Consider the following 23,689-nt stretch of genomic DNA (forward strand, 5'->3'; position numbering starts at 1 on the left):
ACACTTTGGGGCATATTCAAATGTTTATTTTCCGTGCTGCGGAAAAACTATTACCGTTAATACGGTAATAGATAGCTGGATTTCAGCTCGCGGCTCAGGGAGCTGGGAGCTGAAATCCAGCGAGTAAATTACCATATTAAAGGTTTTTCCGTGCACGATTACCGTAATAACGGTAATCGTGTGTGGACCGCGAGATTCTCTGCGTTTCCGTCGAGAATTGAATATGCCCCTTTATGTTCTATCTGTGGACGACATTAACATCCAGCCCTTCTGTCCTAATGGCCATCATGGTCTGTGCTCAATATGTCCGACATGGAATGGTCACACTAAAATCACTCAACATTTTTAAGGGACATTTCTTTCCAAAGAAGCGTATAGCGTTACACCATATTATATATGACTGTTTCTTACCCCTGGTCCTCAGGGCCCCTAGCAGTGCATGTTTTCCACTTCTCCTTGCTTTAGCACAGGTGTAATCATTACGGACTGACACATTGTAACAGATCCACAGGTGATATAATTATTTCCTTTGTCACCTGGAAAACCTGCACTGTTAGAGGTCCTGAGGATTGGGTTTGAGAAACAATTATATATTAACCCAGTACAATGTTCCATTCTTCTCCAACAGCAATAACTAGAGCAGAACAGTGTATGTATCGCTGCATAGTGATTACCATTATAGTCCATTCTTACAGGCTGGTGACTGCACTCCTTCACCACATACAAAGATTTAACATCCTGCACTTTACAGCCATGTCCTGATATGAGCAGGCAGAATGGTTTATTCATTTATATTACCCTGGGGTGTGACAATGCAGAAGGTACATCGCTGGGCAATGAACATAAACTACTCTGCCAACTCATACAAAAGGCACAGAGATCACTCATTACATAGGATGTAGGAGGGCATGTAAAACAATAAATTACAGTTCTTAGAACGTGGAATGACATTTGTATTTAAACTACATATCTAACATACATAAGGTTAGCATCTCTCTATACTTCGAGCTAAAGCTGATGGTTAGAAAGGGAGCAGTGGCCTGCAGTATGGGGCAGGAGAGAAGCCTGGTTCTATGGTTTGGCTTCACCTGACTATTTGTATCACTCTCACAAAACATCAGGAAATCACATGAACAACTCAATCTTCCTCGATCACAGGTACCTGTCTGGCTGGCAGTAGAGTACTCATTATTACCAGCCTTCCACCAGATCACCTCCCACAATAATTCTTTTTGGAGCCATACAAATCACACATTGTGGCAATCGGAGCCCTAAACCCACCCAGCCGGTTGGCCAGTGATAACGTGCAGGTAACACTAACTCCTCCACAGCTGTCCCGATCCGTGGAGCTTACCCAGAAGCGGACGGAGGTTTGCCTGGCTGTTCTACACACTGCTCTTCCTCCTGAGCTCTACTGACCAGGGCTGATAACTGTGACAGACGGCACTACAAGTAATCTCAATGAGAATCTCACAAAGCAGCTGCACCTCCATGACCCACACCGCTGGCCCCAGTACCTGTAAGGAGGAGGAAGCTAACTCACACGCGCTTTGCTATGGAAGTTCTTTTCATTCTGATGAATAGTTTCATGAGTAGAAAAGATTGTGAAGAGGGTCTGACTATTGTAATTCATCATAGACACTTGTACAGACATTAATGTGATCGCTGCCAACATGTGTTGCCAAACGAACCGATTACCCAAACAGAGACAGCCAGATACCTCACACACATTGTGGTCACCTCCACTCTCTCTCTGCCAGAAGTAACACAAGCTCTTAGAAATCTTGGAATCCCTCATACACAGTGATTTTATGCCGGACGGCTCTAAATCAACCCAATGGGCCTGACACCAATCTGTGCGGCCAGGTACAGCTTAGAAGCCCCCATCAGCCGCCAACTCTTTACATCTGTGTACATTCAGGGTCTGTCAATGGATTACATTTATATTGTACAATGCTGCGGTATACGTTGGCACTCTAGGGCCAGCAGACCGTTCTGGAGGAGTCTCACCTTCCCAATCGGTGACCCTGCCCGGAGAACGGATCCACGCGCTTCTTTCGTGTTGAATACTCTTCACTTTTCCTGTCTTCCACGTTCACAGCCACCTCTTCTTTCTCAAACGTCCTCTCTAACTCAGGGGGCAGCTCACTGGAACGGAAAACAGCAATCAATCCGCTGCAACGCTAACGTATATATTAAAGCATATAACATTTTGTTTCATTCTTACATATAAGGTTGTATCTGGTTATAAAAAAGTCAAATGATGGATTTGCCGGAATCACTGGTCAACGTCTTTCTACAAGAACGTTACACGACCTTCAGACAGGACCACAAGACAACCATCATTGCATAATCACGACTTGTTCATGCAGCCTACGTAACAGTCAACATGACTGAGAATACAGCTGCTAAGTCTATACAAGAAGTGACCAATAAGGCCCTACAACTGTGTCATAAAGCTGGTTACAGCTTATTGAGGCCAGTACCACGGTATATTTGGTGGACACAATGGATGAAATCCAACCGTTACATGCTCAGGTGAAGAAGTTGGATCACTTCTGAAACACACTGGAGCATCTTAGGTCAGCTTCACACGAGTCCTGCTCAGAGTATAGACCGCTACATACACCGGCCAATTACTCACATTTGCAGCCATGCTAAATAATGAGGAAATTGTATTACTGTCCATCATGCTAGTTTTTGGGGCCACACACTGCAATAGGGGACCAATTGACTGGTGATACTGTAGTAAAGTAACCAGATTACCAACACTTGGAGCAGAAAATATAATTTGCAGTGATCCCTAAACATCTTCCCTGACAATTTTTCAAGTAAAGATAAAGTAAATAAAACTAGACACTATCAATACAAATGGCAGCCACAAAATAAAGATGGAGAAACAGTCTCCTTCACTGCCAGCCAATCAGAAGCGGCCAGCGTAGGAAAAGTTTTGCGATTGGTTACAGTGATAATAGTATTAAAGTTTGTGTATCAAACCTTAATAATAATGCCCTTAAAAGGAACGTTAAAAAAAATAAAGTCATAAAGAGAAGAGTCAGGATATGACTCCACTCACCCCTTCCTCATGAAGTCCATGAACTGGCGGTTTGCAGCATCTGTATAGTCCCTGAGTTGTCCATCGTTGATTGTAAACCCATTTTTCCACATCTTGATTACAACATCTGCCTGCAAGGTGAAATGACACACGGTATTACAACAGGCACAAGTCAGAAGTCATCTGGACCTTTACAGAAGGGAGGAGGTCTGGGGTGTAAGCACCAAAATTTAGAGCGATCCAACCAGAACCACGATTGCATCTGAACAAGACGCTGGCAATGGTACCACAGCACAGTTTATGCTGTATTCATGGTTACCAATTTGTCAAGAATGTGAACATTGAGCACTATAAGACAGGAAATACTACATTAATGATACATCAACTTCGATAAAGCCAACGTTAGGCATCTCTCTTACAGTTTAACGTTACTCACCGATGGGGTCTGACACATTAGATTACACCCCGACGAAGCCCTGGTGAACCGCGCGTCGGTGGCAGCATCTCAAGACGCTGTCTACATAGACTCATTGAGACATATGTTTAATGATAGTTAAAATGCAGCGAAGCAACATAACGCCGCAGCTACAGTCATCAATTAATATGAATGATAAAGCCAAGCCATACATAACATTAAGAGGAACAAATAGACACTTATTTAACCCCTAAACAGATGTATCCATCTGCTGCAGATGCTAGTTTGAGAGCATCTCGCAATTAACGGATTCTCTCCTTCCAGATTAAAGAGCGATACAGACAAGTAAGATCGCGTTGAATAAATGGACAGTGAACAGTCCAGGACTCTGCTTGAGGATCGATGACTGAGGAGTTAAATCATTGCCCGATTTCCCTAATGAGAATCATCATACTATCTCTCTGCTCCTCTATAAACCTCTTTAGGAACTAATAACAGTCCTGCTAACATAGATTTCAGTTAGACCTCACTTCGGATGAATGGAAGCCTAATAAGTGAATTTAACATCAGTACTATTGGAGAGAATACACGTGAGGATTAGAGGTTTTCACTTGGTATTTGAGTGAACAGAGCATGGATAATAATACTAGATTTGAGACGCAGTACTACAGCTTTCGATACATCTGGTACTAGTCAAGATGGCAGCAGATTAAACCTGGCAAATTTATGAGATAATTAATGAGGATCTGTCATAATAGATCTTTTGGCCAATCTCACACTTCTCTTAATACGATCAGGATCACATTGAGAAAGTGGAACCCTCGACAGTTACATTAACCAGTGGACTAAAACTATTAAACAATTATTAGGTCTGTGCTCCTAAACACACACAGTAAATGTTACTAAGAGATGGATATTCTGATTGCACTTTCATAACATTTAGAGAGATGGAATGATAGGAGGGAAACCTGTGAGTCTAAAGCAATAAACAGAGGGTATATTTACTAAACTGCGGGTTCGAAAGAGTGGAGATGTTGCCTATAGCAACCAATCAGATTCTAGCTGTCATTTTGTAGAATGTACTAAATAAATGATAGCTAGAATGTGATTGGTTGTTTTAGGCAACATCTCCACTTATTTTAAACCCGCTGCTTAGTAAATATACCCCACAGTCTTAATATATTGTAAAATCACAATATTTTATTATACAATTCTATTTCTCTTTTTCTATATTTTAATATTTTGCTGTTTATAGTATAAACTATGTGGAAGTTGAATTTTAATAAATGAAATAAAACATTGGATTTTAAATGTGAATTAAAATATTAGTGTAAACTAAGAGTGCTCCGACTATACGAGACTTTGTCCACTTCCCTTTTTTCATATATTCGATTATCTCTCTAGTAAAATAAACTAGTCACTGATAATTACTTATAACTTTATTACTATTAAATCTAAGTAATCTTTATACGGTCCATGCAAGACGTGAAAAGTATAAGGTAAGACATCAGGAGCTTACAGACACAGCGAGAGCTGAAGTTACACAATATACTGCACCTAATAACATATTACTACATTCTTACACAGCTTTCTTCATCCCCCGGTGAAGCGGTAACGCCAGCGTTTTCTGCTTCTTCAAACAGGCTGTTCACAAAGGAATCACACCGCTTCCGCTCGCTGCCCCTTCTCCCAGCCCTGGAAGCTCTAAATAATAGTACAAATGTGCCGTACAAATTAGAAACCAAACTAGCAGCATACACTGAAGCTGCAGAACAGGCAACAGCAGGGCAGCCTGCCTCTAAAACTAGTTCTCCCAGCTGGATGAGTCAATGGTTTATGGTAGCATCCAGTTAGGAAAAGCAAATAACTTTACTACTACAAGGAAATAGCAATTTAACTATGTTACAATGTAGCAGAATGATCTTCCCAACCTTAGTCCTCTGTAAATGTTTTACGCACTATTAAATAACGTAACATAAACCCATTAATTAATAACATGACGGGGTGAACAGTACCTGTCTTGGGGTTTCATTGTGTCAGTCTTATCAGCTTCCCTCATCTTTGTACTACTTCATCCTGTTACACAGAAGGAAAATAATAATTATTACACATAGGATGATATATTATTATCCTTTGTTATACAGCAACAACATATAACAGTGCTGTAATACTAGCTATTGTTTTCTCCTATATTGAACATCAAAATGTGACACACACTCCTTGCTTTTGTCCAGATATGTTCTAAGTAAATTGTCCACGCCAAGGAACATTTGCATTTAGCTGTTGGCCAAAGTACAACCACATTAAAGATTTGGAAATAAGAATATTAGAACAAGTCAAAATAATAATATCATGCTGTCCCCCTTCAGTCATTTGCTAATAATCAGACAAACCTGATCATTGACTTTCAATATCAACATTTGCTGTGTTAGACATTACGGTTGATACCAGCAATGAAAGAGTTACAGACCCTCAAAGTGGAAGAAAAGGGATGTGTACTAGATCTCATGTAACCTTGTATAGCACAATTGCTGCAACATAATGTATGTAAAGAACATTTGTAACACCTGATCAAATTTAAGAGAGGGTTTGCTCACCCCCCTCAGGCCGGAGTCTAAGGCTTGTGGTCTGTCCTAACCTCTGAGGCTTTCCTGACTTAGCACCGTCTCATTGCCTCTCTAAACACCCCTACCGGGTAAACGGGTATAACTTATTTTATATTCACATTGGGGTATTTAGGAATAGTGACAAGTCTGCTTTATACGGAGATGTCCTCTGAAACACAATCTGCCCTAGATGATCATGCCCAATAACCTTACTAAGACAGCCAATCTCTTAGATATATTGTCATTCCACTACGGTCAGGTCACCGACAGCTACATAATGTCCTTCTCATCAGGCACAACATTCCAGGTGTGATAATACCACATAACATCTGATAACGGTAACGCCTGGCAGCACGCATGCACATAAATCTCTGAGAATACACTTTACGCTCTACATAAGAGCATTACTGGAAATGTTGGCTGGTTGCCGTCAGATAAAACAAAACAAAATACAATCCACTACCATATAAAATAACCAACGTTATTTTGTCCCATATGTTGTGGATGATAACTCTGGTAATGTCGTCATTCCTCAAGTTATTGACATCATCATCAACATTTCCCAGTCTTAGGATAAAAAGTAGGTGGTTCAGCAGTCAACTTGTAAGCACAGCCCAATCAAAATCTGATAAAGAAAACTGCCGATGTAGGGACCAATTTGGACTAAAATCAGTTTTGCATGCAGGATTCCATCCTATATATGCAGCTTAAAGGGGGGCTAACATTAAATAATAAGGGATACATATATAAGTGACACTACCGAGTTTCTATGATGGTGCTAGAAAGACTGCTTACAGCGCTCATCATTCATAATTCCTCCACATTATTCTTAGAATGTTATCGAGGTTTAAAAATCATCCTACAACACATTACTGTGAAGGCGTGACCTAGTGGTAAGGGATATATGCAAGTAACTGGAAATATAACTGAGAGGTAGGAAAGGACTGAAAATCAGACAAATTCTACCTGCTCCTTGAGCTTGTCTATAGCTTGTACAAAGGGAGAACTTACAAACTACATCTAGTACAATCCCATGACCAAAGCACAGTTAAACAAAAATATTGTTTGCAGTCCCTTTAAAGTCTTAATTGACAGCATGGACATCTATCGGTTTATCAAAACAGAATAGTCAATGAAAGAGATAAAACAAATCTGTATTCTTATACAGTAAGAAATATTATATTAAACAACAATAAACAAAACCATGGAATTAGATCCAGCCATATTATAATGGATACAGAGTAGAAGAGGTCTGTGTGCACATAACCTTAGCTGTCCTATTTTGCTGTCAGGTGAATGGAGAGGAACTTAAAGATTTTTATGTCTAAGACTCGTTAAAAGACGGAGATAGTAAATGACTTAATGTTGTTTTATTCCAAATAGTCTGAAGAAATCATGCACCTTTGGGTCTATAGGCACTAATAATGCCAATGGCTAAATCAGGAGCTGCTTTCTGCATTGTTTGCAGGTTTTATCCTTAAGCAACAGATACAGAAATAGTAATTGTTGTGGGCAGAGCTGAACGTTATGTCTGAAAGGGCTGAGTGCCAGGAACAGAATCTAATGGTTCCCAGCAGGTGCAGTAGACAGGGGATGGTCTTCCATGCAGGAGGAAGGGGGAGCGCCATGAGTCACATTGGAGACAAGGATCTGTCCAGCCCTGGTAGAACTAAGATCAAAACAACCTCAGACTATGTCATCACTGATCTCACATATATCTCTCTGTCCCAAGGCCACAATCTAGATGCATCATTCCTGAACACACTCCCAATCTTTCAGTGCAGGGGGCTAGTCAATGTAACCCTTTCAGCCTGGATTGGAAAGAGTGCAAGGACAGTCAGCGCAGCAAAAACTGTGGGGCAAATTACTACACTTCTCCCATTGTGATACAGGGTCCTTGGACACCACTCAAGGGGCACAGATTACTTAGGGCAATGTGTTATTTTGTAGAGTAGATAGAAAAAATCTGGTCAAAAGACAAAGATATTCAAACATACACCTGAGCACATAAATATTGAAAAGCATGCACAGCAAAACTGTACTGTAACCCATCACAGCCAGATTGGTATTTCACTAGTACAGTTTAGAAATGTAAAGCCAACATCTATTGCTATAGTTTACAACATTGCTCTTGGTATGTCAGTTTTCAATAAAGTCCCCACCCACATTACATTTCAAGTAATTACATAAGTCATTATATAATACTGGCTAGAACATAGAGCAACATAATTTCTACACTTCATTCTCTAGATCAAGAAAACACATACCCATCATAGCTATATAAATTATCGCATTATTATGTGGTCTATATAAATTAATAGAGGTAAGCACTGAATGACTTCTGGAAGTATCAGTCATGCCGAGTCATCAAATAACAATAACAGAGCTCCTGAGATACCAAGCAACCATGTAACATGGCCACAAGATAAAATCCACATAGACTGTATTGTGTAATTTAAGCTAGGTACACACTACACAGTTTTCATCCAATAATCGGCTAAATCAGCCGACATACGAACACTCGTTCAAAAGTCGGGTCAGTGTGTGCAGTGACACAATGGGCGAAAGTCTGCCCAAATGGACGATTGTCGCCTCATTTGGTTGGTCGTACCGTTTAACATTTTCGGTCCAATCTCGTTTCCACTGTGTAGTGTGTATAAATTCCGACCGATCCACAACAGTGAGTACGAAATTACAGTCATTGCTCACGACAACATGGCTGTAAAAAGTCACTAAAGGGACGTCCGCTCTTCCCTTTATCGTCTAAAACAAGGCTAATGTGTATGCAGTCCATGGACCGAGCGATCGGACCATCGGTCGCATGTAAAGTCGCTCAGCATAAAAAGTTGGTGGAAAATTCTGTAGTGTGTACCCAGCTTTAGCTACCAATACATTTGCTTAGCCTACACCTGGGTGATAATGAGAAATATCACACAAAAAACAACAAGCTCCTGCTGTAACAGAGTTCATGTTATCCTACCAGATAAAGTGTGTTGCTGCACTATATATAACTATATATATATATATATATATATATATATATATATATATATATATATATATATATAATTATATAGAGACATGTTGGCAGAGGGTCATCTCACATATGCTGTGACCCTGTATTACATACACAGGGGAGGAGGAGGGAGGGGGTGCAGCGATTGGAGCAGCCCCCACTTGCTGCCACCTGCACACACAGACCACCAATGACGTCACTACGTTGCCTGATGTGCCCTGTATATAACACACGCCGTGTAAGTGCCAGACCCCGGTATACGCACTCACCATCGTCACAGCGACCGTCAGGAGCCGTCTCCCATCACCCCGCAGCCGCCTAATGCCGGAAACCACAATCTGCGCCGCTGACATCACAGATCTCCCTCATGGTCTCGCGAGATGCAGTCATCAACGCCATCTTTAGTGTGGGCAAACTAAATGACACCAGTTGTTAAAGCGTAGGTGTAGCAGAGGTTTAAACAATGAACACCACGGAAAAGCTAGATTATTTTGCTGTGTAATTTAGTACGTTAAATATATCCTGCATGGGCCTGCAATAGAATTAGCTTATTAATATAATAGCTGTAACATTGTACAGTAGTTGGCTTAGAAGAGGATGTTTCTGAGGTTTAGGTTGAGAATGAGATTAAGGTTTTTAAAATATATATCAGAGCATATCCCTGGCATTAACTTTAATTGCACAGTAGAACATCCCCAGTTCTTCTAGGTGCAAGTGATGTCAAGTAGGTGTAGTGTCCTAAATTTGTATAAATTGTAGTAGAATTGTATTATGATTATGTCCAGTGACAGGTCATATTGCCTGGTGTATCTCTGTATATAGTGGAATAGCATAGTATTATGATCATATCCATTGATGAAATCCTGTTAATTAGGTGCATTGGTATTTGTAATATGTATAAAGTGTATGTGTGTGTATATATATATATATATATATATATATATATATATATATATATATATATATATATATATATATATATATACTTATTCAAAATTATCAAGATGGTATCTGTGCCCATTTACCACTTGATTTCATGCCCAAAATGTTGTTGGGCCAAGCAAAATATGAGTGGTTTGTATGTAGCGGACCACCCCCTGTTGATTCCCACTATTATGATAGTGACCCAATGCATTTTCACCCTTGCAAAAACTACAGATCAAACTGACATTGGTGCCCACTTTGCCATCTGATTTCATGCCCTAATCCATGTCGGGCCAGGCAAAATACAGTTGCAATTGTGTAAGAGACACACTTTAGTGTTAATCTAATGTTAAATTAGTGATCCTTTAAAAATAAAGTTTTCAGAATAAGAAGCTGGAGCATTAATAAGAAGTGAATAAGAAGTTGGCCAAAATAAGAAGCTAATTTTAGCCTCGCTCCAAAACGGTCCTTTCTTTCCACAATCGCCACCTTTGACGCAGTTCCTGGGCGCTATCTTCTTCAGAAAGTAGTGGTGATGTGTATCCAGTAGTTTTTATTTGAAACCTCTCTTTTATTCCCATTGGATGATTGTTGATTTTTGTAAGGGTTATTTTCAAATGCTCCTGAAACGTATCAGAAGAATTCACACTTCCAACTAACCTTATAGTATCCATACTTTTAAAACACCTTTTGTTAAATGTAGCAATACAATAAATTACTTTGTTTCAGTATATGCTGGATATCACAGACCCGTAAAACATGTACACCATTCAGGGAGACTAAGTTCTGTTCCTCCTCTATGGAAATAGTGCCATAATTAAGATAAACTTAAAACGTGATGCGTCCCTGGTTCTTGAGATCAAATCTAATGATAAGTAAATGTTACAAATACATGTAACTAGCGAAAAGTTATAACAGAAATGTTAATGAATAAAATGGATCATAAGAGGAATCTCAAATGAAGATCAATAAAAATGAATTATATCCCAATAATGTATAAAAAACGTAATTTTTCTAAAATCTTAGTAGTTATAAAAAGCTTCTTAAAATCTTACAGAAAACCCCTATGTTGATATCTATATTACAACCATCCGGTGGGATGGTCACTAACTCATGTAGCCAAAATGTCTCTCTCTGGGATAATATATTCTGTCTATCACCACCTCTGTTCCCCATTGTTGTATACTCTATTCCCATGAATTTCAGACTGGCAGGATTCATATTAGGAAACTATGAAAAAAGCGTAGAGACATAATGAGTCTCCAACCCCATATTAATATTTAATAAATGCTCTCTAATTCTAAATGATTTGTTCAATTGATATTTCCTTTTATGGGATATGTCTTTTTTTCTTTTGCACCAAATTTGCAGACTTTGCAAGATAAAAAATAACCTTTTTTAATTTCAACTAAGAGAATGTTTCATCTACTTTTTGTCTGCATATTGTTGGGGCCAAGCTGTTCTTTTTGGGTGTCGCTTAAAAATAATTTTAGATTTCAAAGGGAGACTGTTCCTTAATACTGTGTGTTTCAACAGGATACCCCAATTTTTACTCAGTGTTCAGATTCCCAATATGGATACAACAGAATGTATTGGTAGTGACAACAAAGTGTCTTTATTATAACAATGATTTCACAGGTATCAAGTAGGTGCAGTCAAAGGTTATAGGCAGATTGTACAGGATATGCCAGATATAGCTTGGGAGCTGGAGAAGCTGGATACCAGGCTTGCCAGGTGTAAAAGATGTGATGCAGGCACAAGCACACTGAATACCAGGATAGGTCAGGCAAGCCAGGGGTCAGAATTCAGTTGATCCACAATGATACCAAGGAGTAAGCGGGAGCAAAGTCAAACAAAGCCAAGGTCTTGGGTCATACAGAAAGGTGCAAAATGATGGAACAGGCAGAAGACAGATAATCAGGAGAATAACAGGCACAATTACACAGGAGTACTGATAGGGAACAAAAGCAGCAAACAATTGATGAATTTCAAGGAGCAATGTTTGGGGCGGGTATATAAGGCAGTGGGACAGATGCAGGTGATGTTCAGGAAAGGAGGCTAACTCCTGCAGTCGAGGTGGAAATGTCCAATGGTAAAACAGCAGCACCTCTGGTAGCAGAGAGATACTGCAGGCCAGATACAAATTAGGATCAGAGTTCTAATACTCAAGATCTATCTTATCTGTGGTGCTTGCTCAGTATATTGTGTTATTAAGGGGGTTATTGGAATATTATTTCTCTGATCGCTTTTATCCTTAGCTTAATAGACAAAAGTAGAACATCACATCCATATGTGCTTGTTGAAATTCTCATTCCAATGGGCATTGATATCGAATTGGTCCCCCTTTGCTGCTATAACAGCCTCCTCTCTTCTGGAAAGGCTTTCAACTACATTCTGAAACATGGCTGAGGGGATTCACAGTGAGGTCAGACACAGATGTTTGAATGCCTGGCATGCCGTTGGTATTACAATTAATCCCAAAGGTGTTCAGTGGGGTTGAGATCAGGACTCTGTACAGGCCAGACAAGTTCATCCACACAAAACTTGGGAAAACAATTTTTGATGGACCTCGCTTTGTGTATAGGGGCAATGTCATGTTGAAAAAGGAAAGGGCCTTCCCCAAACTGTTGCTACAAAGTTGGAAGTCCACAATCCTCTTGAATGTCATTATGTACTGTAGCATTAAGATTTCCCTTTACTGGAACTAAAGGGCCGAGGCCAAACCATGAAAATCAGCACCAGAATATTATTCCTCCTCCACCAAACTTTACAGTTGGCAGTACGCATTCAGGCAGGAAGTGTTCTCCTGGCATCTGCTAAACCCAGATTCGTCCATCAGACTACCAGATTGTAAGGCGTGATTTGTCACTGCAGAGAACGCGTTTCCACTGTTCTAGAGTCCAATGGCGGTGTGCTTTACGCTACTCCAGTCGACGTTTGGCATTATGCATGGTGATCTGAGGCTTGCGGTTGGCTGCTCATCCATGGAGACCCAATCTATGAAGCTCCCAACGAATAGTTTTTGTGCTAACATTGCTTGCGGAGGCTGTTTGGAACTTGGAGGATTTTAATCCACTACGCACTTCAGCCGTCCTGTTCTGTGAACTTGTATAGCCTCAGTTTCACTGCTGAGCTGCTGTTGCTTCTAGATATTTTCAGCTCACAATAACAGCACTTACAGTTGACCACCAGGGCAGAAATTTGTCGAACTGACTAATTGGAAAGGTGACATCCTATGAGAGTGCCATGAAAATCACTGAGCACTTCAGGACGACGCATTTTACTTCTAATGTTTAACTACGGAGAATGCATGGTTTGATTTTATGGACTATTAGTATCGGTGTTGCTGAAATGACCAAGCACTAATTAGAAGGGGTATGCACATACTTCAGGCCATGTAGTGTATGTCTTGTCGAAGTCGTATAATTGGATGAAAGAAAGTATATTGATTAATATTGTTTTACCGTGCGATTGCGATCAGTACGCTGCGTGTTACGTGTCATGACTCGATTACACGATAAAACACGCATGCATACACTCGCACTTACACATTTATTTATTTATATATTTCATATTTATAATGGTTCCATTCCACAGTCGTTTATGAGCAGATGTTATTTGGTTTATAGTTATATATTATAAGGTTATATGTACACTTTAGTGATATTTTAAGTTCAGGTCACGGGAAGTATGTCATGTTTAGTATATTTCTAATCCCCAATTTATTTGCAGACATCCGATGCAATCGCCAAACAGAACGCACATTGCGTATGGTAGTTATAGATTTTAGGGAATAAATGATTAGAATGATATTGTCTGTGTAGTGTTAATAGACTAGTTTAAACTGGATTCTGGGCGGGAAATTTAGAGTCATCATCTGGAGAGCAGACCCCCACCATTGCAATGTTGACCCCCCACCCTTGGAAGGGGTTGTTTGAACTGGCCTATGACCTGCATTACACTGGACCCTCCTGAAGCCTGGACCTATAGAAGCAAGCCACATCATCTGTATTGTTTTCTCTGTAACACAGAGTGTATATATACAGCTCCCTGGGACCAGCTAAACCAGTCATCACTGACCACAGTCTTCTGGACTGAAGGACTGTCTCGCTGGACCCAGCAGAGAGCGCAGCGTATGTATTTGGTATTGGCTGTATTGTACTGTAGCCTAATTATTTAACTGCTAAACCTTTGCTTTGCTAAATAAATTGTTTGTGCTTTGGAACCACAAGAAATCGCTTAGACAATGCTTATTTGAAAACGATGAAAATTACTTTAATAGTCTATATGGTGTGTGTAATATAATTGTGTTATGACCATTTCAGATCATGTTGGGTAGGTGTAGGGCTATAGGCCTGAAAAACTCGGAAAAGGGCCCTGGGATTATGTATGGAGAGAGAGGGTGAGCTCTATCCATTAGGCCCATTAACCAGGTTTTCTAAGCTACCAGTGATTCTACTGGTAATCAGGAGTTGCATCTGAGTGGTGCTAGTAAAAGGCTGCAGCTCAGTCAGTCTCTCGCTGCCTGGGGACAAGGGCTGCACAGTCTCTGTGAGAGAGAGCCTGATATCTGCCTGTAAGTAAACTGTGCTGAAACTTCTTTTTGTTTTGTCTTAGTTTGTTAGTCAGGAGTGACCAGTGTTTCATTAGAGCCGGACAGCAAGGTGTTTATTTTGAAGTTTTCTTTTGTTTTCTTACTGAATAAAACTGGCTGAGGCCAGTTGCACAAATCCTTTGGACCTGTATGAAATCTCTTGTGTGTGAAATCTCTTGGCTGCTATAAAAACCATCTACCCCAGGAGATGGGACCGAGCCGCCCCTACCTGGTCACAACAGTGTAATAGAATTGTATTATAATCATGTCCAGTGGTCAGTACATGTTGGGTAGTTGTGATGTACGATGTCTATATATAGTGTAATAGAATTGTATTATGATCATGCAGCATTCTACCCAGCACCTATTTCCTTGCCACCTGGCTCTTGGAGCCCAACAGAGTCCTATTATAATAGAATAAACCATTGTTTCTGCTATTAGAACAGGCACTATGTGAGCACTACAGCCAGCAGTGTGTGTTAGACCACTGACCACCAGTCTGACCAATCCTGGCAGGTGTGAGCAATAACCTCCAACATTCTTCATTATTATTGCAAAGTATTACAACTGCCCCCACCTGGCTGCTTCTTAATGCCACCCGGCTGGCAAGATTTTCTGGGGAGAACACTGTCAGCTCATGCTGGGTAGGTGTAGTATTTGATTAAGAACTAATTGATGTTAATACTTGGACAGAAAAAACTGTAGAATATGTCTTCCACTTGATGTACTATCTCTGTATAGCGTGTAATAGAATTGTATTATGATCATGTCCAGTGGTCAGGTCATATTGGGAGTGTAGTGTCCTATGTCTGTATACAGTGTAATAGAATTGTATTATGATCATGTCCGGTGGTAAGGTCATGTTGGGGGTGTAGTGTCCTATGTCTGTATAGAGTGTAATAGAATTGTATTATGATCATGTCCAGTGGGCAGGTCATGTTGGAGATGTAGTGTCCTATGTCTGTATACAGTGTAATAGCATTGTATTATGATCATGTCCAGTGGTCAGGTCATGTTGGAGGTGTAGTGTCCTATGTCTGTATAGAGTGTAATAGCATTGTCTTATGATCATGTCCAGTGGTCAGGTCATGTTGGAGGTGTAGTGTCCTATGTCTGTATAGAGTGTAATAGCATTGTCTTATGATCATGTCCAGTGGTCAGGTCATGTTGGAGGTGTAGTGTCCTATGTCTGTATATAGTGTAATAGAATTGTATTATGATTATGTCCAGTGGTCAGGTCATGTTGGGGGTGTAGTGTCCTATGTCTGTATAGTGTAATAGAATTGTATTATGATCATGTCCAGTGATCAGGTCATGTTGGGGGTCTAGTGTCCTATGTCTGTATACAGTGTAATAGAATTGTATTATGATCATGTCCAGTGATCAGGTCATGTTGGAGGTGTAGTGTCCTATGTCTATATAGAGTGTAATAGAATTGTATTATGATCATGTCCAGTGGTCAGGTCATATTGGGGATGTAGTGTCCTATGTCTGTATAGAGTGTAATAGAATTGTATTATGGTCATGTCCAGTGGTCAGGTCATGTTGGGGGTGTAGTGTCCTATGTCTGTATAGAGTGTAATAGAATTGTATTATGATCATGTCCAGTGGTCAGGTCATGTTGGGGGTGTAGTGTCCTGTGTCTGTATAGAGTGTAATAGCATTGTATTATGATCAGACAGATCATGTTGGTAGATGCAGTGTCCACAGTCAGTATAGAATGCAATAGAACTATATTGTGATCAATACAAATCATACTGGTTGGGAACTTATCGGTGGTAATACTCTGGCAGAGAAATTGATCTTACAGATACAAACTGCAAACATGACAACTATTTACCACTCTAGAAAACTGCTACCACTTCTTTTTAGACTATTTAATATAAAAGGTTTGCCCAGTTCCACATTGTGTAAATCAGTAGTATATTCCTGTTTATTGCAATGTACTGCTCTAAAGAACCAGCTGTGCTAAATATCACTATCACCTAAAAGTAAAATAGATTTTCTCTTTCCTGCCACTGAGACACATTGGGGTATAGTAGGTGGATCTGGAGTAAAGGAACTTTAACATTTAAACATTTTGAGTGGCTATCTCCTCCCCTACTATGCCCCTCCCATCTGCAGCCATATTCAGTTTTAGTAAAGTGGACTTGAGATGTTTTTTTGTGGGATCTTGCCCTCTGTTTTTTTGTATTTTTAGTTTTTTTACTTTACTACTACGAAACAGGGACACCTCCACATGGGTTAAATGCCTGTCGTCTGCTTTCCCCCTGGGTCCCTGATCGAGGGAGAGTAACCTTTAGGCGTACCTCTCCCTCTGCGGCTGGCCAGCTCCTCTCACTGTCGTGGTTACAGCTAAGGAGCAGATCGTGCAGTACGTAGCCGCCACACTGATCCCATGGATCACCTTCATGGAGAGTACAACTCCTGCGGCGTCCAACGAGGTCTGCAGGCGGCAGCAGGGACCCGGCCACAGATCTCCATGATTAAGTATGGTGTCAGCGTGGACAAGGGAGCAGCGGGCCTTCTAGAAGTATGGAGGGGGACAACTCCTGGCATATGGCCAGACCAGTCAATAGGATTTTCGTGAGAGGATGTGTCCTCCTCGGTTTGGTGGTTCTCCTCAGCCGGCACCAACATTTTCAGCCACCGCGTCGCTGCAGTAGTTCCCTACCCTGGGCCTTCCTCATCTGGTGCCATTGTTTCAGACTGTACTTAGTTGACTACTCAATAAATATTGGTCTTGTAGGCCTTCTTGCTCTGCTCTCTAGTTTTAGTGTATTTGATGTGCTCTGTTGCCTGTCTTTTTATATCCAATATCATAGGTAACAGACTTTTGTATAGTGTTTGGGCCTCTGGTTAACTTTATTTTACCTTTATAGGTAATAATAGATGAGGTCTCATTTTCTTACACTTTTTTGGTATTTGTATTTTATATCTTACCATGCACAGGAACTGTCTCATAAAGAGGTAGGTGACCCTTCTCTTTCTTTACCCGCACCACATATTCCACCTTCATAGCCTGTACCATCCACTAGTGGGACCTCCAAGGCTGAGGCGGGTTCGGCGTTGACTCTAGCTGAGTCCGCCCAGGATCTTACACAGGCTGCTTCATCATTGGAACGCCTTCTGTCTGCTGGAGTTTGATCAAAATGGCTGGGGGGGATGAATTGGCTGTGGCGATGGGTGATGAAATGGCTGGGGGATCATGAATTGGCCAATGGGGGTGTGATGAAATGGCTGGGGGGGGAGTGCTGGTCTCTATATTGTGTGGCGTTTACAAAGATGCTCTCTGCGATCTTAGTTGTCACTAGAATACTAAATACCAGTCAGATGGGACTGGTAGATATTAGTATATGATTATAAATAATGTATTTTATTGTCTATATAAGCCTGTAACTAGGGGGTTGCTTTCTTTGGCCATAATGGAATGTTGTATTTGAACAGCTAAATCGTTTAGGGTTTCTTTGAATTATTACCAGACATCTTGCTTATTTTCAAGCCGCACATGCAGCAATTTCGGAACAATTACCTGAATCAGCTGCAATATCACAGTGTGTCATAAGGGGGGAGGTGCGGAGACAATGTCTTGATTTCCACTTGGGGGCCCAATTGAAGGTGTGCAGGGGGGAATGATGGCAAGTCATGGGTGTTAAAAAAAATGCAGTGGAGTTAAAAACAAAGCAGAAAAGTAAATATATGTAAATCTGCAGCCAACTGACATAAAATATTACTTTTTATTTGTTTCAAACACAAGCAACTAACACTGATGCATAAAACTGTAAAGACTAATTAGATTTATCAAACAGTCTAAAAAGGAAAAGTGGAGCAACCAATCACATTCTAGCTATAATTTACTAGAATGTACTAGATAAATGCTAGCTAGAATCTTTTGTTTTAGTTATAGACTGGATATGTAATTATCTAGCTGCCATATGTGCACACACAGACTTGATTAAGGTCATATACACGTAAATATATAACAATCAAAGGAAACTTGATAATAGATAAGAATCATGCTTTGCGGAACAGTGCTACATCTGAAAACTAACAATAAGTATTTAATTCCATCTCTCGATGGGTTAAGGCTGGCTATGTCATACACACCAGCCGTGGAAAATTAAGCTATTTAGCTGCCAAAGAGGCCAGCAATGGGATTTCTAATGCTCTCATAGGAATTGCGGCTTGAAATATAAGTAGTCTGGCGTTAGAGAGCATCAGATGTAGAGAGCTCAAAATATCAGTTTTCAAGCACTTGCATGTAGTACAATTAAAAATATACAATATTTTCCTAATGATCGCTGATTTTACAGGAGGTAAGATGAAAGGCACAGTTTCAAGTACGGTGTTTACGGGAATGTAATACATTTATTTTGCTTTAGCTGTCAAAAAGTTAGAGACATGTGGTTTATATAATAAAAGAAATGAAAAATAAAGATTTACCATTGTCTATGATGCAACAAAATTGTGCTGCCCTGGAGATGGTACCTAAAAGGGTACTACAGAAATATTAGGGGACATTTATCAAAATAGTTGCAGAGGCAGCTTTGCTGTGACCCGTAGCAACCAATCAGATTTCAGCTGTCATTTTTTTTTTAGTACTGTTAGATGGTGAAAGTAAACATCTGATTGGTTGCTGTGGGTCACAGAACAACCTATAACACCTAATTAGATTCTAATTCATTTTAGCTCTGTTTCGAAAATCAAAGTACATTTCTGGTTTCTATGTATTTCAGCACAGTTACCTGCGTTCCAGTTTTCAGTCATTTGCATGTCCCAGGTTATGTTATGCTGCAGGATATCACATAATATCATATGTTGCCAGACATTACATCACAACAAGGATTAGGGTCATGAAACTAGGTCTCTAGTAAATTGATAGGTAGAATATTGTCTCACCTCGCAGAACAGCTGCCTTAATTGTGTGCAGCTGAAGGGCCCACTTCATCTTGCTCTGTTTGGCATTTAAACTAACTGAAATAGGTTGCCAGTTTTCTCTCTATTTTCCTCAATACCCAGAGATTAACCATCTGCCGCTGCCGGCTAGTATTAAAATACATAGTCTGTGATCTGTTCATTGTTTCATTTCATAGCGCTCTCTAAGGGCACTTGATTGTGTATCTATGCTGCACACGAATGCAGTGGTGGGCAACAGGTGGCCCACCTAGCCTTCGCCTGTGGCCCGCCAGCCACTGCTCCCGATCTTATCGGAACGTGGGTAGCCGACTTCCGCGTCATGTGACCTCCTCTGTACGGTGCAGGGAGGTCACGGGGCATACCCGGAGAAGGGAGTGCGGCCACTTTGAAGGCTGGAGAGTTCTGTATCTTTTCTGTAAGGGCCACCACACAGTACTATATATCTTTTGTTTTGTTAAATCATATTAATTTCCACTATTTGTCCTTACTTTACATGAATGGATAACGTAACAATTATTTTGCTGTGACCTGTATACTGTTTCATTTATCTGGTTTATCAAGGGTTCGATACTTTTAGTTATAAATTGGTACTTAGGAAGAAGGATTATCCGATCAGAGTTTAATCCAAAATCTTTACCCTATGAAATTTTCCTTCACCCATACGCAAACCTTCTGTTCTACTAAAAAAAAAAACTCATTCCTTGTTATCACTCATATATAAGTAAATGTATTCTTATTGGCATTGTGTAACGCCGTCTTCCCAATTAAAATAAATTGCAGTTGTTCTGCTTGATTATCTTTGCTGCAGACACACCCTGTCAGCTGGCTGTTAGATGTGGAAAAAGACACTTACATAGAAGTGGGTGTGGCTTCCTCAGAAAGTGGGTGTGGATTAGGGAGTGTTTCATGTGAAATGGGGGCATGGCTTGCACAGATGTTTATTTTGTTCCAATTTTGCATGTGTTAATGATGGAAATTTAACCCTAACCCTAACTCTCTAACCCTAATACCCCTAATCCCTAAAATAATACTTACATTGCATCAATGATAGCTGGGTCTGCCCATCGCCGCTTTAAGACAAGTCGCACTTTGATATGACGTCATCTAACACAGTTGACAACACAGCGAGTCGTCCCATGAAGACATCTGCATCCTGGTAAGTAGGTTTTTTTTCACGTCGCTGAAGTATCAAGTCAGTGTCCTACTGTCGTCCTCTTCTTTATCGGTGTAGTCAGTACCGTTAATAGGTATCCATGTGCTAATTAAACCTGTATGTGTGGCTGTAATATCAGTATGGTTCACAAGACCATACAGAGGTGAGCGTGGGGGAGAACGTACAGAAGTGAGCGTGGGGCAGACCGTGCAGAGGTGAGCGTGGGGGAGAACATACAGAAGTGAGCGTGGGGCAGACCGTACAGAGGTGAGCGCGCAGTGGTGAGCGCGGGGGAGACCGTACAGTGGTGAGCGCGGAGGAGACCGTACACAGGTGGGCGCGGGGGAGACCGTACATAGGTGGGCCCGGGGGAGACCGTACAGAGGTGAGCGTGGGGGAGAACGTACAGAGGTGGGCGTGGGGGAGGGGAGAACGTACAGAGGTGGGCGTGGGGGATAACGTACAGAGGTGAGCGTGGGGGAGACCGTACATAGGTGAGCGTGGGGGAGACCGTGCATAGATGGGCGTGGGGGAGACCGTACAGAGGTGGGCGTGGGGGAGACCGTACATAGGTGAGCGTGGGGGAGACTGTACAGAGGTGAGCGTGGAGGAGACCGTACATAGGTGAGCGTGGGGGAGACCGTACATAGGTGAGCGTGGGGGAGGCCGTACATAGGTGAGCGTGGGGGAGACCGTACATAGGTGAGCGTGGGGGAGAACGTACAGAGGTGAGCGTGGGGGAGGCCGTGCATAGGTGAGCGTGGGGGAGGCCGTGCATAGGTGAGCGTGGGGGAGACCGTACAGAGGTGGGCGTGGGGGAGACCGTACATAGGTGAGCGTGGAGGAGACCGTACATAGGTGAGCGTGGGGGAGACCGTACATAGGTGGGCGTGGGGGAGACCGTACATAGGTGAGCGTGGGGGAGACCGTACATAGGTGAGCGTGGGGGAGGCCGTACATAGGTGAGCGTGGGGGAGACCGTACATAGGTGAGCGTGGGGGAGAACGTACAGAGGTGAGCGTGGGGGAGACCGTACAGAGGTGAGCGTGGGGGAGGCCGTGCATAGGTGAGCGTGGGGGAGACCGTACAGAGGTGAGCTTGGGGGAGAACGTACAGAGGTGAGCGTGGGTGAATTTGTGCAGAGGTGAGCGTGGGGAGACCGTACAGAGGTGAGCGTGGGGGAGACCGTACAGAGGTGAGCGTGGGGGAGAACGTACAGAGGTGAGCATGGGGGAGAACGTACAGAGGTGAGCGTGGGGGAGACCGTACAGAGGTGAGCGTGGGGGAGACTGTGAGGTGTTGCGCGTGGGTGAATTTGTGCAGAGGTGTGCGTGGTGGAGATTATGCGGAGGTGTGGTGGGAAAGGTGTGTGGGGAGATGTGCAGAGGTGTTTGGGGAGAGGTGTGAGGGCGATATATGTATATAAATGATCCCCATAGTGACAGAACTTAAGGTAACCTGATCCATATGGATGTGATTGCTATGAGCAGACATCCTCTGACCAGGAAACGGGAAGTATTGGGCATTGTATGATCCATATGCGGCCGAATTGGCCCCAGATCTGGTGTTTAGGGGTCAGTGTAGCAACTTTATTACTACATTGGGGTCTGTTAATGTGGTCGAATGACGTCCCATACTAAAAACATTTTCCAACCCAAACGTCTCTGTTTTGGGGTCACACAGGATGAAATATGGGGCCAAGTTCCTGATGTCTCTGGTGATCATCATCATCATTAATTTATATAGCGCCAGCAAATTCCGTAGCGCTTTAAAATTGGGAACAAACATTAATAAAACAATACTGGGTAATACATACAGACAGAGAGGTAAAAGAACCCTGCTCACAAGCTTACAATCTATAGGACAATGGGAGTTTGAAACACAAGGGCATGTGCTACATCATATTGCACACTGGACCAGCTAGAACGCAAAGGTAAAAGTATTGAGTGGGCTGTGTGTGTAGCAATGTTGGTCAGAGGGTTGTTGTCTTGTGTTAGCTGTGTAGAGGGTGATAATAGGGTAACCTAGGGAGATTAAGATGCTGGTTGAGGAATATTATAAGCTTGTCTGAAGAGGTGGGGTTTCAGAGAACGCTTGAAGGTTTGGAGACTAGAGGAAAGTCTTACAGTGCGAGGGAGGGAATTCCACAAAGTGGGTGCAGCCCGAAAAAAGTTCTGTAACCGCAAATGGGAGGATGTGATGAGAGTGGAAGAGAGACGCAGATCTTGTGCAGAACGGAGGTGTCTAGTTGGGAGATATTTTGAGATAAGTGAGATGTATGTTTGTGTATTTTTGTTAATGGCCTTGTATGTTAATAGAAGAATTTTATATTGGATTAGTTGAAAAACAGGCAACCAGTGTAGAGACTGACAGAACGGTTTGCAAGGAAAAATCAATCTAACCACTGCGTGCAAAATAGATTGTAGGGGTTCAAGTCTGATTTTGGGAAGACCAGTAAGGAGGGAATTACAATAGTCAATGTGGGAGATAAGTGCACGAATAAAGGTTTTTGCAGTGTCTTGTGTGAGATATGTGCGTCTTTTGGAAATGTTCTTTAGATGTATGTAACATCAACAAAGGATAGTTGTGAGTCAAGGATTACACAGACAGTCAGTAACGCGAGGCAACACAGATTGTGAGAGATCAGAAGAGGATAGATACATTTGTGTATCATCCGTAAAGTTGATACTGAAATCCAAAGGAGCTTATTAGTTGGTGGTGTAGATGGAGAATAGCAGAGGACCTAGGACTGAGCCTTGTGGTACTCCAACTGATAAAGAAAGCGGAACAGAGGTGGAACCAGAGAAATTAACACTGAAAGAGCGATTTGATAGGATGAGAACCAGGTGATATCAGTATTTATGGTCAAACGGCCCAGATGGTTAATAAAGACATAGAAAAGTGGAATGTGTTATTTGTTTTATCTGATTTTGTATTGTATCACGTCTAACATATCTATTACACATACTGTATACTGACATCACTTGTACGTGATACACGGTTATTACA

The 23,689-nt window shown here is 41.6% G+C and overlaps 1 protein-coding gene across 1 annotated transcript in view; it reads right to left on the reverse strand.

Annotated features, from left to right (window-relative positions):
* Nucleotides 1–9,450, reverse strand: part of UBXN2A (UBX domain protein 2A) — a 14,627-nt gene extending 5,177 nt beyond the window's left edge. The window contains exons 1-5 of the mRNA XM_075201366.1: nt 9,362–9,450; nt 5,486–5,546; nt 5,054–5,174; nt 3,077–3,186; nt 2,011–2,148 (exon numbers count right to left, since the gene is read on the reverse strand). Coding sequence (XP_075057467.1) covers nt 2,011–2,148; nt 3,077–3,186; nt 5,054–5,174; nt 5,486–5,529 — 413 coding nt within the window. The 5' untranslated portion in view covers nt 5,530–5,546; nt 9,362–9,450. The remainder of the gene's footprint in view (nt 1–2,010; nt 2,149–3,076; nt 3,187–5,053; nt 5,175–5,485; nt 5,547–9,361) is intronic.
* Between the last annotated feature and the right edge of the window lie 14,239 nt (nt 9,451–23,689).

Source organism: Mixophyes fleayi, chromosome 3 (genome assembly GCF_038048845.1).
Source record: "Mixophyes fleayi isolate aMixFle1 chromosome 3, aMixFle1.hap1, whole genome shotgun sequence".
Taxonomy (NCBI): domain Eukaryota; kingdom Metazoa; phylum Chordata; class Amphibia; order Anura; family Limnodynastidae; genus Mixophyes; species Mixophyes fleayi.